Genomic DNA, 18,575 nt, shown 5'->3' with positions numbered 1-18,575 from the left:
GCCAAACAGAGAAGCACGATTTGTCACTCCATATAGCACATTTCCACTGATCCACAATCTAGTGGTGGTGTGCTCTACACCACTCCATCCGACGCTTGGCAATGGACTTGGTGATGAGAGACCTGCATGCAGTTGATCGCCCATGGAAACCCATTCCAGGAAGTTTTTGTGCTTATATTAATGTCAATGGAAGTTTGGAACTCTTCAGCTATGGAATCAGCACAGCGTTGGCAACTTTTACACATCTTGCACATTAGCAGTCGTTGATTCTATGTGACTTTATGTGGTCTTCTTCTTCATTTCTGAGTTGCTGTTGTTCCTAAACGCTTCCACTTTCCAATAACACTACTTACAGTTGACCGTGGGAAATCCAGCAGGGATGAAATTTCATGAAAAGTCTTATTGCAAAGGTGGTATCCTATCACAATACAATTGAAGTCACTGAGCTCTTCAGAATGACCCATTTCATAAATGTTTGCAAAAGGAGACTGCATGGCTAGGTGCTTGGTTTTATACACCTGTGGCAATGGGTGTGATTGAAACATCTGAATTCAATAATTAATAGTTGTGTCTCAATGCTTTTGTCCATATAGTGTATTTTAGATGAGTCCAACATGTGTCAATATGAAGATATCTGCAATGCTTTAAGCTATCTTGATTACATTTCAAGATATCTTGAAATACCAACCAGACCATTTTCTGATACTAGAAATACAAATCCCATGCAGCTTAAAATAATTTCTTGTGGAATTCAAAGCACGCTAAAGGCATTTCAAAATATCTTAAAATGACAAGAAATTCTGATGAAATTTTACAAGACGTCACTTTGAGATATCTTCAATTCAATTTTACATATTGCAAAACACACACAAATTACTGTACTGTATTAGAGGTCCTAAATTGCACGAGATGTTATTCAAGACACAAAGCATTTCAGATACCTCAATGTATTTCAAATATCTCACAATGACCAGAATATCAGCATTTAATATACAATATTTAGATGAATTATCAGATACCTTGAAATGCATTTCAAGAATTCTTAAAATTCAGTTTGATATATTTCTAAATATCAATTGGTTTTGCCATAGACTCTTGAAAATAAACGTCAGTCAATTTCAAACAATTTTAATGGAATGATCTAATTTTTATTAGGCTCTGCGAATTCAGTGGCCATTGTATGTGGTGTCACCGAAATAAATGCAAATTAAAATAAAATAAAAAAAGAAACACAAACATTTAAAAGTACATTTAATGATGTTAACAATTTTTATTGTCACATTTTACAATACATTTAGATAGATAGATAGATAGATAGATAGATAGATAGATAGATAGATAGATAGATAGATAGATAGATACTTTATTAATCCTCAAGGGGAAATTCACATACTCCAGCAGCAACATACTGATAAAAACAATAATAATTAAAGAGTGAAATAAAAATGTAGTGCGAGTTAAAAAATGCAAGGTGGAAAGTGCAAGGCAGGTGTAACAGTCAATAACATTGCATAATGTAAATGTTTACCACCCCGGGTGGAATTGAAGAGTCACAATATTATTTGCATAATTATTTTAGGGAACACTTTAGTTTAGGTACTGCAAAAATGCTTCTATTAGTCATTTACTGCTATGTAACAAGACCTTAACAAAGACTTCTTCTGGTCTTCATGAGACTTTTAAAACATCAGTAGGTAGTGTATTTATGTCTGTGCAGTGTGGTATATCGACATTAGATAGATAGATAGATAGATAGATAGATAGATAGATAGATAGATAGATAGATAGATAGATAGACAGATAGATACTTTATTAATCCCAAGGGGAAATTCACATAATCCAGCAGCAGTATACTGATACAAAGAAACAATATTAAATAATATAGTAATAAAAATGAAAAAATGAAAAAAAAAATGATAAAATAAATAAAAATAAATAAATAAATAAAAAATGCATTTATGCTAAAAAATGCTTGTAAACATGAAGGCTTTTTTGAAGTACTAAAACCAAAGTGCTGCCTTATTTTATTTGTCCTGAATATTCCTCCATAGCCATTTATGACAGGTCAGCCTGTTCCTCCATGTAGATGACATGGTCACTGGATGTGTTTGTTGTTCACCCTCGCCAACTGCTCTTAAATAGGGTGACAAATGTATGCTGACCAGATTGTCGTAGTTGTCATAGTTCCAAAACTGGACAAACCACAACTCATTAATCTAGCAAGCGTGCTAGACACAAATAAAACCAATAGCAAGGAGCATTGTTCTCCTTCTAAAAATGCAATTAGCAATGACATGCTTTATTAAATACTGTATAATTGCTTGCTAGGCTAGAGACAGAGTATACAGGAGGCAGACATTGCAGTGCTTTATAGTGGGCTGCTACCAGCATACATTACCCCATCTCCCAGTGAGAGTTGATTTTTACTGATAAATATGATTTTCACAAACTGATCATATATTGATTAAATTAAATGTCTTCTGTTCTTGTTAACTTTTAGCTTTTGCCTTTAGCACTCTTAAAAGCCTCTTAATCTGTGACCCTGCCCCAACTGCTAATTTAGTAAAAGGACAATTATGGATAAGAAAACCAGTACAATCTACTGTATCAGAATCCTGACTCCTAGGGACTTGTTTATCAGTAACTAGCAACGACTTGAGAAATTAACCTAGTCATACACTTCTATAATTGACAACTATGTTTAAGAACTGTTACCAGCATCTGTAAGTCAGTCATATCCTTCCATGTTCTGAGTGACTCCATGTATGTGTCAATAAAGGTATTCTTCTCATCCTGTTCTGGCTTTCTGATTTAACTTTGACACCCCTCATTGAATCTTTTTGTAGTGCAGCATTCTGACCACCCAGTTTGACTAATGTGTTGTCATGTAAATGTAAAAACAAAAGACAAGAAAGAGCAAGATGATTCTACTTCAAGCACTGAGACATTGTACATAGTACAAAATATTATTTCTTTTCACCTGTTTTTTTAGGTGTTTTGCTTAAAATATTCAGTTTATTGTACAGCCCATGTAAATGTGCAGCCTGAAAATGTCAATGTAGTTTATATTAAGACACAGTAAGCCACAAATCAGTGCATATTGCTTTTGATCTAAATCCTTCAAAAATGTGTGATTTGTGCAAGATTACAGATCAATAAATTACATTCAGTTCTGATTGAAGCTACCTTTTTTACAGGATGTGCTACAGAGTGAAATTTTATTTATACCCCAAATTTCCATCATTCCTACTAATCACCTGTTTGAATTCAGAAGAATATAGTTTCGTGCAAAACTGTATTTTTCCAATGACCATCAACAAAAGCCAAGGTTGGTCAATAGGAAAAGCAACAATGGCACAAATGGTTTATTTCTTGGCAGTTATATGCAGCATGTTCAAGACCAAGGAGCTCCAGTGAACTAATAATATTAACCCCTGATAAAAACTGACAAATATCTTATGCAGAATAGTACTCAGTTACATATTTCTGATACATCCAATTAACAACATTATAACTGTTAACCATTGTCTTAGGAAATTGTAACATGAGTAATCTGTATGTACATAATGCAAGGCTGATTGACTCACTCATTTATCAACAAAAACACTATTTGTTGTTTAGTTAAAAAGTTCCATCCATCCATTTTCCTGGGGGTCACGGGAGTCTGCTGGAGCCAATCCCAGCCAACACAGGGCAGCAAGCAATCCCAGGCAGGGTGCCAACCCACCGCAGATCACACACACCTCCACACACTAGGGCCAATTTAGAATCGCCAATTCACCTAGCCTTCATGTCTTTGGACAGTGGGACGAAACCAGAGCACCCAGAGGAAACCCACGCAGACACGGGGAGAACATGCAAACTCCACATAGGGAGGACCTGGGAAGTGAACCTAGGTCTCTTAACTGCGAGGCAGCAGCACTACCACTGCGCCACCGTGCCACCTAGTTAAAAAGTTGAAATTTGCCAAGTTCTAAATCAGTAGATATTCTCAAAGAAAGGTGACCCCCCCAGTAGAAAAATAAAATATCCCCAAAATCTCAAGAATACCTTTACGGACTTGGTTGAAATTTGGTGACATCATACGCTCTTAATAATGTTCTTTAATGGCACTTTATGATTCTTTACTAGGTTAAGTGGTTCCTCAAAGAGCTACTGCTTGACAAAGCACTATTTCATTCTAGGAATTGTTCTTTTCATATGAAGTTGGTTCTTGAAAGTACTAATGTGTAGAGAAAGAACAAAATCATTAATAGGTTACCTAGCAGGACAGATTAAGTAAACGTGAACAGAGTTTGTGTTATTGTATGCAGCAAGATTAAAATCATAAGCCATTGGTAATTCAAAAATCTGTTACCAACTATTCAGGTTATTTTTTGTAAGGAACCTGTTACAGATCTAAGTAAAGTAAAGAACTATCATGTGGATGGGTCTTTTGGGAACCAAAAATGGTTTCCCCTTGATATTGCTCTGAACAGCTACTCTGGCACCATTAGTTTTAAGAGGGTTAAAAAAGACAATTGCCTGGCACTTTTCTTTTTCTAGATATTTAGATTAAAGCTGTAACGAGTGGGGTATTTTTAGGCAGCATGTCCTTATTGGCTTCATCTGTGATTAAGAAATGGGGTGTGTGGTTCATGCAAATAATTGCTGCAAGCAGAACAACAACTGATCAAGATGTGGCTGTAAACATGCAGAGAAATTTGGCTGGTGGCAAGTGAAAAGTGCAGCTGACCTGCACATGATAAAGAGACGAGGTGCCAAGCTGCATAGACAATGAGATGTGACATTGATGAAGATGAGTTAGGCATCCCAAAGAAGATGTGGTTAGCTAGCAGTCTCCTGGGTAAACGCAGTACTCCTTCTTCTGTTGGTTTCTTCTTACTTCTCACAATGCAGTATAAAATACATTCAAATTCAAGCCATATTGGGTTGCTGATCACTCTTATACAGTATACATAAACATCAATAAATGAAAATTATAGGATTGACTTAGTGGTTAAATATACTGTATGTAATATTCCAGAAAACTGGGTGTTACCTTCAGGGGTGGACTGTGATGTACCACTTTACAAAGCAGAAACAGGGACATGCCGATACAGCATACCTGCTCACTTCAAGACCTGAATAAGACACCAGCCAGGAATGACAACAAGCTTTGTTTAGTTTAAACACTTGCAAAGCTCACTAAAGCCGCCAACCCCCATCATAGAAAGAACATGAAGAAAGTGGACATTGTACATAGTTTACAGAATTATATATTTTCACCTGTACTTATCTATATTGTGCTTGAAAAGCTGAGTTGATTCCATGGAACATTTAAATGTGTAGCCTATAAACGTCAATGATATACTGTATGTAATAAGTTCATGGAAACCACGATTCAGTGTATGCTGCTTTTGATCTAAACCCACCAAAACTTTATAATGGTCCAAGATTACAGATCAAATCATTACATTAAAATCTGACCTAAGCTACCACTTTTACAGTTTCTGCTAAAGGGTGAAATTATATTTTATTTACACCCAAAATTCCCATTATACCTACTAATTAACTGTTTGAATTCAAAAGACTACAATTTCACCTAAATTTGTGTTTTACAGTGACCAACAGCAATTGCCAAGTCAATAGAAACAGCAATTGATCTATGGAAGGAATGTTACATTCATGTGCAATCAATGTAGTATGTTCAAGAGTGGGTGGCATGGTGGTACAATGGCAACTCTCGGCCTCTTAGTTAGGAGACCAGTTGTTCACTCTCCAGGTCCTCCTCACATTGTGGCTGCATGTTGTCTCGGTGTCTGTGTGAGTTTCCTTCAGATTCTCTGGTTTTCTCCCACACTCCAAACACATGCAGGTTAGGTGGATTGGTGTCACTAAACTGGCCATGTGTGTGTTCACCATCCAAACGGCTGGCGCCCTGTTCATGGATTGTTCCATTCCTGTGCCCTATTCTTACTGCAGCGTTTCTCAATATTTAAATATTTGCGACCCAAGTTTTCATAACAGTTTTAATCGCGCCCCCCCTAACATTTTTTTGAAATGTAAATGCTGTAAAAGAAAGAGACAACGGACATAAAGGTTTGGGGTTTCCGGCCCTGTATACTGTAAAACAGTAGAAAATATGACAAAATAGTCATCAATGGTCAATACATAAATGCAGTACACAGTTGACCGCCCAAACATGGCGGAGGAGGAACATTTATGTAGGAGGGGCCGGAAGTAGAGAGGTATGCTGGGTTGGAGCCGAGATGGATAGTGGGATTGCTGACGTCATAAGGAGTAGACAGAGGAAGGGTGGAAGTAGCGAAGTGCGGGTAGTGATGCAGGCAGATTCATGGCGGTGGTGCATCTTTCTTTCTGCAGGAAACAAAGAGAGAAAGGTTAGTACCCCGCCATTCCCTTCTGGCAAATGATTTTACGATATCATTTAGATCCATCCGCGGCCCCCTACTCGCATGTGCGTGACAATGCATATTTTATTATACCTACTTAACTTTTATCGACATTTATCTAACTCTATATTTATTGTTCTAGTATCAGAATGTAGTTTAAGTTAATTTGTTTTGGTTTCAACAGATGTTTTTTCATATTTTTGATTTTCTTTTTCACATCTTCGCGCCCCCCTTTTTGTTACTTTTGCGCCCCCCTAGGGGCCCGCTCCACAGGTTGAGAACCACTGTCTTACTGAGTTAGATGCCAGCGACCCTGCTCATGATTAAGTGAGCTTAAAAAATCGTAGGGTATATTCAAAAGTGAGAAGCTCCAGTGAATTAATGTAGGACAAAGTGGGCATTGCATATTCTGCTAGGCTTTTGTGGCACACCAGTCTTGTTAAGAAAGCAGATTTAACAGGGATGCAGGCATCGTTCTGCACCTTCCCTCACTCGAACTCCAAACCTTGGGACTGAACCAAGATGTGCCTGGACTTCATCTGAAATCAAAGGTGTAAATCAAAGAGTTGCACTGACATCTCTCCAGTGGCCTATCTGCAGACCTCTTGAGCCAGAAGGAGCAAATGGAGTCAAGCAAGGACAAAGACTTATAATTCAAGGGAGGACAACTAAGATGGAAAGAAGAGCTTGCCTATTAGAAAACAGTGATTTTGTAAATGGAACTGACTTTAATCCAATCAGGAGAAGGTTCAGCTTTCCTTTAAAACCACATGCACCCCATTTCTCAAAATAGAGGGAAGAAGAAGGCGAAGAGGAGAGAATGGGAAGTGAAGAGAGGTTCAAGGTTATCTCTGAGCACCCTCTCTGTGATTCTCTTGGTTTACTCTAAAATGATTGAGAACATCTGAATCTGCATCACTGAACCTAAAAGCAATGAGCAGCTCTTCCTTGGAAAGCTGAAGAAGACAGACTCTTCTCTTTGTGAATACGAGAGCTGAGATCCACTCCTTTTTCCTTTTTTTTTAATTTTATTGATTTTTTTTAGATCAAGTAACATTCCATACAAGCAAGTCAAGTTTTACAGAACTAGGTTTGAAACAAATCAACTCCCACCCATGAGAAAGAGAGCCAGGCCAACAGAATAACATTTTAATAGTGGGATAGATAAATAAATACATAAATAAATAAATAAATAAATAAATAAATAAATAAATAAAGAAAGAAAGAAAGAAAGAAAGAAAGAAAGAAAGGGAAGAGAATCTGCTTCCTCAATTTAAATGCTTATTCTAAAATGTTATTGATTAGGTCCTGACAGGTTTTGAAAAAGGTTTGTACAGATCCTCTAAGTGTGAAGTTCATTTTTTACAATTTCAAATAATATATAACATCACTTACCCATGTATGACTTCAGCGCCAGCTGGCTTAAGTGACTTGTTGTTGGCTGTACAGGAGTTAGAGAAAGTCTTTCGTCCTGTACAGCCTCTTTTACAGGTACTCCAAAATCTGACGGGAGTAATCAAGACGCTGGAGGAGACTATGGACGCACCCCTGAGAGCCGTGCTAGGGTGGTTAATGCGGCGCGACTTGGGATTCTCCAGTCAGTCCGATGCTTCGGTACAGGTAAGTGACACTGGTACCGAACATGATTATGGAATGCCTAGCGAAAAGAACCCGGATGTAACGGAAGGGATCCAAGTAGCAGGGGTTCCGACAGTAGATTGGGAGATGAGTACTGAGACTGCAGTACAAGCGGAGTCGGGGCTGGAGGGTTTGGGGCGGTGCCGGCTAATATGTGTCGGCACCCAGACCGCCCCGCGCCAAGAAGCGGCGGCGCCCGTAACCGATCGAGAGGTGTGCAAACAGCACGGGGTCCCGCTTTAATTCATAAGGGGATCCAAGCTGTTTCAGCACTCCAGAGTAACGGGAGGCCCCGGAGAAAAATGGAGGGGTCTCCCGACAGGGCGAAAAGAGTGAACGAGAGTTTGCATGCAGTGAAAGAGCTCTCTCCGAGGCAATGGAGAGCTGCCCCAAGCCAAGCTGAACGGATACAGGCACGGGCGTTCCCGTCCTGTTTTCAGGTCCAGAGAACACCTGAAAGGCAAAGGGTGCGCCGGTGTTACAGGTGCCATGGAGCTGGGCATTTGTGGTGACGTTGTCCGTATGCCCTGTGCAAAGATGCCATTAGGTGGTGTCGGGACGACGTCTCCGCACCTATCTCTTGTTTTACAGGTCAAGACCATGGAAGATGGTACGCCGGGACCCCGCCTTGGGAAACTGTTAACCCTCGCGGGACAGGCCGCTTTGCCGGATGGGCTTCAGCTGGTGCGGGGGCAGTGTCACAGATGTACGGGGACACTGCCCGGCCGGGACGCCTGGACAGTCCCCAACTAGGACAATACTTCTCCTCGGCCACGAGAGGGCAGCCGCCCGGGTCTGTTTGGGAGCCACAAAGACGGAGCTGGGATGCCCGTGAGAGGACGTGGCCACCACCAGGGGGCGCCTGGACAGTTGGAGAATCCTGGATGGCAGCATTTCTGCCACACCAGGAAGTGCTGCCAGAAATAATTCCAAGAAGGCCCGGAGTGCTTCCAGGTGCTTTCCTGACACTTCCGCCACACCAGGAAGTGACGTCAAGGGGAGCACCTGGGGCTCATCCGGGTTATGATTAAAGGGGCCGCCTCCTTCCGGACGTTGAGCCAGAGTTGGGAGGAAGGAGACGAAGCTTGTGAGGAGGAGGAAGGAGGTCAAAGAGAAAGAAAGAAGAAGAGAAAGAGGAAGAAAGCAAGAGAGTTGGTGAGAGAAGGCATTGTGGTGCTTAAAGAAAAATAAAGGAGTGTGTTTTGGACATCCTGGTGTCAGTCTGTCTGTGTTTGGGGGTACGGTTTCCACACTATATATATATACTGTATATATATATATATATATATATATATATATATATTATTATCCTGTATAAGCTGGAAACCACCAATATTTCATAAGTCAAAGCTTAGGGATATATTTACACTACAGTTTGTTAAAATATGTATTCAAAAAGAATCATGAGCATATATGAAATAAACATTGTGTGTAAGTGCACGCTAGTATAGTAAGGGTTAAATCACAAAAAAGCCTGTGCCTGCAAATTTTATGTTTTCTCTTTGCAGCGGCAAACACCAATATCTTGCTTTTAAGTGTAAAACTTCAGTCAAGGACACTGTGTACATTGAGAGAGATAAACAGGCCATTGTTTTTAGAAATACCGCTACTGAGAGTTTAACCATAAGAGAAAGCCAAATAGGCCACTTGCTTTCACATGCAGCGGCTAGGCCTCTGCCTCCTTGTCTGCCTGCTTGGACATTAACATGAGGTGATGATAAGCCAAGGAAAGTATGTTCTATAAGAAACAGCACCATTGTCTTGCAGATGCAGCTCCCTAGACCTTTAGCCTTAAGGGATGTTTGTGCAACAAGAAACTATTCATTTGACTCCCCCAGTATCTAATGTGTGGGTCCTACTGATACCACTCGCTGGTTGGAATTGATCAATAAACAAGTCTCAGACTGCACAGTGTAAGGAGTAATGTTGAAAAGTTTCAGTCAGATGATAGGTATAGGGTTAGGTAATGGGCATTAGGTAATGGTAGCAGGAACTGGGTAGGTTCATGGTGAAGACTTAGCCAAGTGGGCATGAGGAGCAGGACAAAGCACTATTCTCATTAGGCTGGAAATATTGGTGGAACTAATTGTAGGCATGTCGAAATCTACAAGTCAATTGGGAGTCAGATGAGGAGGAGTCAGTCAGTCATTTCCCAGCCCACTATATCCTAACACAGGGTCACGGGGGTCTGCTGGAGCCAATCCCAGCCAGCACAGGTCACTAGGCAGGAACAAACCCTGGGCAGGACGCCAACCCACCGCAGTGAGGATGAGTACTGGGTACTATAATAAGAAATGTAATAAAAATATGGTTTGCCCATCCTTGGGAACTCAGTTCATTAGAACTGGAACCGTGTGTGCATCATATAATAAAGCTTGATTCTGCTGCCTGTCCTGAGACTCTGAGTACCTTCTTTGGGGTTGAGGGCGCCTGTGCTGGCCTGCTTCAACAGAGATTGCATGGCTAGGTGCTTGATTTTATACACTTGTGGCAGTGGGTCTGATGGAAATAACAGAAACTCAGTGAATAAATAAGTAAGTAAGTAAATAAATAAATAAATAAAATGATTATATTGAGGCAAACAACAAACTCCTCTCAAATACACGGTAGAATGATTAAAAAAGTGAAAAATTCCTGACTTGGCAGTTCCAGTCGCAGTGAGGCATTATGCAGGTGTATTGCTGTTTGCATAAAGGAGCCACAGTGACATTTCTTTTAGAACATTAGAACATTATTATTAGAACAATCTAGAATAGAACAGGCAATTCAGGCCAACAAAGCTTACCAGTCTTATGCACTTAATTCTTCTACAATAACATTAAGTCTATTTTTCCTATAAGTCCCTAAAGTCGTACTCTCTAACACGCTACAGGGAAACTTATTCCAAGTGTGTGTGGTTCTCTGTGGGAAGAAAAACTTCCTAATGTTTATGCAAAATTTACCCTTAACAAGTTTCCAGCTGTGTCCCTGTGTTCTTGAAGAACTCATTTATATGTCCCACAAATGTCTTTCCTTTGACTAAGTGAAACTTTGGATATTTTGCCATACCTCTCTCCATTATTTATATCTCAGCCATGCCAATGTCATACATCCCGCTGGCATGCAATACTGAAACAGCAGTAAAAGTCAAAACCACAAGAAAAAAAGGAAGTGAATAACACATCAAAACACAAATGTAAGTCATACATTAAGTGACATCACATCCCTAATGCACAGACAGATTTATAAAACATTGAGGTCACCAAGCCACAGTGATCTGTTCTGGTCTTACTTGCCATTGCATCCCTGAACCTTCTGGATCAGCTCTGTTGGGCAGCTTTTGAGCTCCTCTGCTTAAAGAGCAGCATGATCTCACTCCTTCCACTAGGTGACCGTGTGCTGCCACCTAATGAACTTGAGGGAATTTACTTGCCTTCTAGTCACTTCATCCTTAAAACAGTATCATGTTCGCAACTTTCCATGTGCTTCCCGCTGGCAGTGAACAGGTATCCTGTGCCCTCTTGGCAGCCAACACCGGCCTCATTCTATCTGCACAAAAAGAGTCAGGAATCCCTGAGACCTGCTGAAGTGCCTTTCCTCTATTGTCGTGGACAAATACAGCATGTTTGCTTGATCCTGGCACTTCTTTTTCAATGGTATGTCAGCCCTTTGTTCTTTTTTGGAAACCCATTGCACATAAAGGTGATTGTGCCCCTTGGTGGTGCTCTTTAAACCTCACAGAAATGGGATGTTAATTTGAATCTCTACTACCAGTAATGATTTTCTTCTCTCCCTTACTATCCCATAAGGTCCTGGTCTTGTCATTTGCCAAACTTCTTCAACTCCTTGTTTACTGAGAAACTTGTCAAAATGGGGTTGGTGTTTTTATTTACATGGGATAATATACTGAATATTTAACAGATCAGAGTTTTATATGAAGTCATGTAAAAAAAAAATTGATTCAGACAGAGACAGAAATGCGTGTCTAATCAGCTAACCATCGTCAGTGGGAGGGATGGATTCCAGAGGAATAGGTTCAACTTTGGTCTTTTCTGAAGTTTTTTGGGTTTTCTCTTGGGTTATGTATAGACATGCTGTATGTTTTAACAATTATTAGTGCATTATGGTTTACCTTAGCTTATGCTTATTGAAGATAAAATGTGCCGTTGTGTTTGATAGTAACTTTAACATGGTCTGGTATGAGTGAGTGGTGCCTGTGATGGACTGGTGCCCTGATAAGCGTTCATTCCTGCTTTGTACCCAGCGCTGTGGGGCACAGGCTCTGCTCTTCCACAAACCTTTAACTGGGCTAAAAATTATTAAAAATAGACACAGTGCTAAAATACTGTTTATTGGAGTAACATAAAAATTCATGTAACATAAACTAATGTAACATAAAAATTCAAATTACACCAAAGCTATCTTCAAGCTTGCACTTAGCCATAATTTTGATTTGTGAAACTCTCATAAAGTCAAAGCACTTTTGATATGGGATAGAATTAATCCATAATGTTGCGTGAGTAACAGTTGGGCATTTTAAAAAAGGTAAGTAATATGTGCTTTTTCACAAAAGTTGAATCTGAGTTAAGACTTAATGCAATAATTTTGTAAAACAAAAATAGTGAATCGTTTACTACCAAATTGAAGTTCAAACAGTAATGCAGTACATTGATAATACAGTATCAATATGAATTTTAATTTTCTTTCAACAGATCCAGCTTTTAGTTCCAATAAGCAACTGTCTGCTTGCAGTCTTCATATTCACACTGGGCATTCTCCAGTTCATGCTATACTTTGTAAATGGATGAAGAAAGGGTTGCTTTACATTAAAGGATAAGACTAATGAGGAGGCGTTTATTTTGAGTTTTGACATACAGAAGAAGTTTGGAAAAATCTTATCCATCCATTTTTTTCACTCAGTTTTACCATTACAGGATTTCCCTTTATTTTTTACGATGCATGAACGATGTGCCCCAGCAGCATCAGGTGTAAGGCGAGAGTAAACCATGGTCAAGGTGCCAGTCTATCACAAGGGACAGTCCTGCACTCACCCAGTTGTCATCCACTGATTCATCCATGTTCTATACCAGCTTTGTCTAATTATGTTTTATTGGGGCTTGAGTCTATCCTAGCAGAGCCGGACACAAGAGTGAAGCCCATCCTGGACAAGGCACCAGTACATCACAGGGCACATTCATGCGCACACCAGACTGGGATTATTTTGGGTAGTCATTCACCAACTTATTTACTGGACCTGCTTTAACCAGTCCAGCATTCTGGGGCTGGTGTCTGTCTCAGCAGCACTGGATGCAAGTCATTAACCAACCCATCAGTCTATCACAAGACACACTCATGTGATTACTAATCCTGGGCCAAAATATGGTAAAATTCATTGCTTTGGTATAGGGAATAAAAGTAGAGGAACCATAGAAGCCTTATGCAGGTATAGAGAGAATGTACAGACATGGCACAAACTGCAACAAAAACAACACTATTAAGACTTTATATTCTTCAGTTATAAAATGCATGCAGCTTGTCATCCATGTCCACTCTAAGACTGGATTAAGTGATTTTAAAAACTAGATGAATAGACATTAATGCTGCTTTGAGAAATGAAAAGGGAGCCTGTACCAAAATATATCTTCCTTCTGAACTTTATGAAATAATATTTTAAAACAAGTCAATACAAAAAAACAGAATAATATTAAAAAAATGTGCAGTCTGAAATCAGATACCTTCGGTCTGACTCAATTTCAAAAACACAAGATAATACCTTCGCAGTAAAAAAGTTACCTTCATATACTTAAAAAAGCCAGCTACTCTTTCTTGAGTAAATAGATGCTTTGGTTTTTGTAAACCAACTGCTGCCATTGTAAATGTTACACATAAAACATCATAGTGCTGTGTCTACAACATTATAATATTGTCCTCATTGTGTGGAAGATCATCCAAAATCTGCTCAGGCTGCGGCAGTTCTCCATTCATGTCCAATTCATCAGTCTGGACTTTTGCTGACATCTCTGTGGCAGAGACGGAGCCTGAAGATTGTCTTCCATGTCGACTTCCTTCTCCTGTAGGGGGCAAAGAACTGCCCAAGATGCTGCGCAGCTGAGCCCAGAAAAAGACCCGCCGATTGAGCTCCAGAGGCCACTCCAGATACGTCTTACTCCTCAGCATCTTCTTCAGCTTGCAGTATTTGTTGGGCAGGGACTCTGGATCAATGATCTCCTTGACAATTAGAATTATGTCATTGAAAGGTTTGCCAATGGCCCTCTGGTGCGTGAAGTACAGTTCATAATTACACCACTCACTGTTGACAAAATTATGTGACAGGATGAACATCACCTATGGAGAGAATGAAATATAATTATAGTTCATGTACTGAAGACCATTTTTTTTCTAAACCATCATAAATACAATAAATACATAACACACAAGCCACCTATATGTGATATTTCAAACAATGGAGGTATTAGCAATGGCAGGGGCTTCCAGAGCAGTAATGACATTTAAAGGGCTGAGGTGCTGGAGAACCTGTAAGCAATATGTAACTATGAAACTTTAACTGGACTGTTGTATCAGGTTCTACAGCAGGTGGTGGATATATTGTGTTGTGTTTATAATATGTTTAGTTTGTTTGCATTTTGTACTCATTTTGTATTCATTATGTCCCCACTGCACAGGCGTGCCATCATTCTTGCGACCCTAACATAAGCATTGCCATATCATTCAAGTACTAAATGTATGATTGCCACAGAAATGTAAAGCAGGTTTTAAACACTCATGGTAGGGGCTCTGTATCAATCCATCTATTGTCAAATACAGTAAATCTGAGGATGAACTTCATATGGATGCAGGAATAAACCCCAGATAGGAGGCCATAGCTGCACATTCTTGGTAATGAAAGATGGAAGTGCCCAAAGAAAAACCCATTCAGACTAGAGCAGATCATACAAAGACAGTAACTGGGATGGGATCTGAACTCAGCCTTCGTGGAGCTAAGCACTGCACCACTGTGTCACCCTTTATTTGTTCTGTAGTCGTTTAAATTTGCTTTAATTCTTTCATTATTAACAGTTAACTCACCCCAAGCAGCGGATACCTTTAAAGTCACCAGTTAAACAGTGACAGGCTATTTGAATCCTAGTCATTTTGCTGAGTCTTCATGCCTGCTAAATTAAAACATTTTAGTTTATGGAGTAAGTCTGAACTGTGATTGTTTTGTCTCCGTAGAAGTTTGTTGTTGCATATTGCCAGGTAGGCAAAGGAATGTTTCGACATACGCTGGGCTATTTGTGGGAGGTAAATTCCACATAGCGCGTGTGAAGGTGTAGCTGATACAGTCAGGAGTGCAGAATGTAAGTTAGCTTATCTTACTGACGCAAAATCCTCACTCCTACCATGTCCATGTGCCAAGATCCAGATATGTGATTCAGTCTGACTGTGTGCTGCTTTCTCACACTAACCTGTAGGCAAACTCTGCTGATACAGTTGGAGTTTTCCAATTGCGTTCACCACAGACAGAGGATATGAAATGCTGTGTGTCATAAAGCAAGTATTAATAAAAATCTTAGCTTGGCTGATGTGTATTATCCTAGTCCATAATCCAATGGCACCCTTCCCATTTCAGTGGCCATGTTGATATTTAAATAGAATTCATTTGACAGTGCTCTCAGTTGATAGTCTAATGCTGGAAATCTCCAGAATGTCTTTTGCTTTATCTGGTGTAGAATAGTAGGTCATCCTTCTCCACCGTAGAAAGATGGACCTCTATGGCTGGAGGTCAGCAACTGGCGACTCTGCCCTACTCCTTAACTATGATTTTTTCTGTCCGTGGGGATAACTGTGTACACTCATTTTGTTTCTTCCATTTTGGCTCAGCCTGCCCCTCCTCACTCTCATCCTTGTAACTCCTTCGACGCAAGGTTCAGCTGAGGTGAAAGTAAGTATTGTGGGTTAGAGGGGTCTTTGACATATTTACCTATGCTTATTATTTACCAAAATGGTTAGACACTTTTCTCCCTTTTTATCCCCTGCATTTATTTGAATTAAAATCTGATAATTAAGGTAGCTTTAACATTTATGTCTGTGAATGAATTTTTGTCTGCTTAATTAAGAAAAGTCAGGCGTAGAAAAATAATTAAATGTTGTGTGCATACAGGGCTGCACGGTAGCGCTGCTGCCTCGCTGTTAGGAGACCTGGGTTTACTTCCTGGGTCCACCCTGCGTGGAGTATGCATGTTCTCCCCATGTCTGTGTGGGTTTCCTCCCACAGTCCAAAGACATGCAGGTTACGTGTATTGGTGATCCTAAATTGTCCCTAGTGTGTGCCCTGCGGTGGGCTGGCGCCCTGCCTGGGATTTGTTCCTGCCTTGCGCCCTTTGCTGGCTGGGATTGGCTCCAGCCCCCAGTCCCCCGTGACCCTGTGTTATGATATAGTGGGTTGGAGAATGACTGACTGACTGACTGTGAGCATACAACTGGATGACTTCAAGTGTGGATTATGTGAAACAAGTAATGGGAGCTTGGACATTATTAATATGTTTGCTGTTGTCCATCACTGGTCACCATAGGCTGTCATTCTACTGGAAATGCACTTATCTCCATTCTACATGAAAATGTGAGATTCAATTTTGTTCTCTTATTACTATAAACTATATGAGGTAAGTAACATCATTTTTGGGTGGAGTGTTCATTTTAAGTTATATTAACAATGTCAGGCACATAGTAAAAACAGAAAGTGCCTAGTGAGAGTTTTCAAGTTAGCCTGGAATCCTGCAATGTCTGCTTTTATTTTACTTTGAAACTGCTGTTGTAATGTGGTGGGCAGGCGCACTGCCTGGGATTTGTTCCTGCCTTCCGCCCTGTGCTGGCTGGGATTGGCACCAGCAGACCCCCGTGACACTGTGTTAGGATATAGCGGGTTGAAAAATGACTGACTGACTGCTGTTGTAATCACATTAGAGAAATGAATACAATTGGAGTAAGAGAGTTTAAGCAAATAATGGGTAGGTACAAATACTTCAACTAATTAATTACATACATTTCAATTAAACATTCTGTGAATAATCCTCAGCATATCCTCCCTCTTAATTCTTGTCTTTTTATTGTTTTATTGCTGTATGGGAGCTTCTGCTATGCACAAACCTGCCACAACAGAATCTGAATTTGAACCGATTATAGCATGACTGTACTGTGAGGTCCTGAGGCGTAGACAGCTTAGTCTCAGGCTTCTTCAGTGACAGCTTTCCTGACACTATGAGGAAGATTACGCCAATTTTTCCTACAAATTACATAATTTTCCTGTCAACACAGATACTAATGGTAGATTGTCAATTAACCAACGAATCATACACATTTTCACTTTTTGCAGACAAATACTGACTCAGCCTGAGTCAGTTCTCTTTTAAAATCCTAAACCCTAAAAATAAAAGGGCAGCCCAGCAAGACTGCTCCCTGATTAAACCAGAACACTATGTGCTTTCCAACACATAATGACATCATTTAATAAAATCGCTTGGAGAATTGGATAGGCTTTAGTGATTATTCAACCATTCTAAACACTTAGTCACTAACCCAAATCAGAAATGTATTCTGCGCCTTTTTGTTTGTCTTTCTCTCATCAAGAATGAGCTCCACTAGTCAGCAGACTGATTTCCCTTCCTGTGCACAAGTCACCCAGTTCCTTCCTGCCTTTCATTTTTCAGCAATTTTGATAATTGTTTCTATTTCACATCTGCAATCAGTCTTTTGCCAAGAGGTCATACACTATGAAAAACATTCCAATGTATTGATTAATACATTAAGAATCACGTTTAAAAAGAAAAAAAAGAAAAAGAAATACTTAAAACTACATCACTTCTTGGTCTTGCTACACCAGGCAAAGCAAAAAATATCTATGGAACACATTTTCATATATGACAGAAAGTAGAAAATAAACAAAATAAAGTAAAAAATATAATGAAAAGTTATTTATAAAAGGTTATATAGAACAGAAAGCATGACAACAATAACAAATGCTATAGGCAGAAAATATCACACAAATTAATTCAAAGGCTGAAAAGTCACAGAGTGTCACAAACACAATCAAGACATACAGATGATAGGCATTTGATCTGACAGCTCCAGGTTGTACTACACCCCATTTCTTAATTATTCTTCCATTATAGAAAGCTGAATTCTGGTCTTTCTGTATTGGAATTCCTGGTCTAGCAATCTACTGGTTTTAACAAGACTTTACATTTAAAAAGTTTACCAGTTCTTGTGGTCAGTTGAAATGTGATATCTTGTGTGGGGATGTCTCCTTCTGGGTGACAATCTAATATCTAATGTGAAAGGAGATTCTGGATCTCAGGACTAACTTGATGTAAATGACATAAATAACATAATTGGAGCCCTTATACTACACTTATATTGTAGTAAGAATACCTCATGAAAATGAAGCTGCTTTTATTAAAAGCAAGCAGTGACATTCCATTAGCGGTTTCCGAGGGAGGTCAAATATAAACCCCTTCACTCCTCATTTTTTGATTTCACATATGGCTGTGAATGCTCTCCGATCTC

General features: G+C 39.6%; 1 protein-coding gene across 2 annotated transcripts in view; it reads right to left on the bottom strand.

Moving 5' to 3' along the window:
• Positions 1–12,412: 12,412 nt before the first annotated feature.
• Positions 12,413–18,575, bottom strand: part of tlr18 (toll-like receptor 18) — a 66,869-nt gene continuing 60,706 nt past the window's right edge. For both annotated transcript variants that reach the window (XM_039750865.1, XM_039750854.1), the window contains exon 4: positions 12,413–14,357. In XM_039750865.1, the coding sequence (XP_039606799.1) occupies positions 13,920–14,357 (438 nt within the window). In that variant the 3' untranslated portion in view covers positions 12,413–13,919. The remainder of the gene's footprint in view (positions 14,358–18,575) is intronic.

This window comes from Polypterus senegalus, chromosome 1 (assembly GCF_016835505.1).
Source record: "Polypterus senegalus isolate Bchr_013 chromosome 1, ASM1683550v1, whole genome shotgun sequence".
NCBI classification, from domain to species: Eukaryota; Metazoa; Chordata; class Cladistia; order Polypteriformes; family Polypteridae; genus Polypterus; species Polypterus senegalus.
This window is presented reverse-complemented; position numbering and strand designations above follow the sequence as displayed.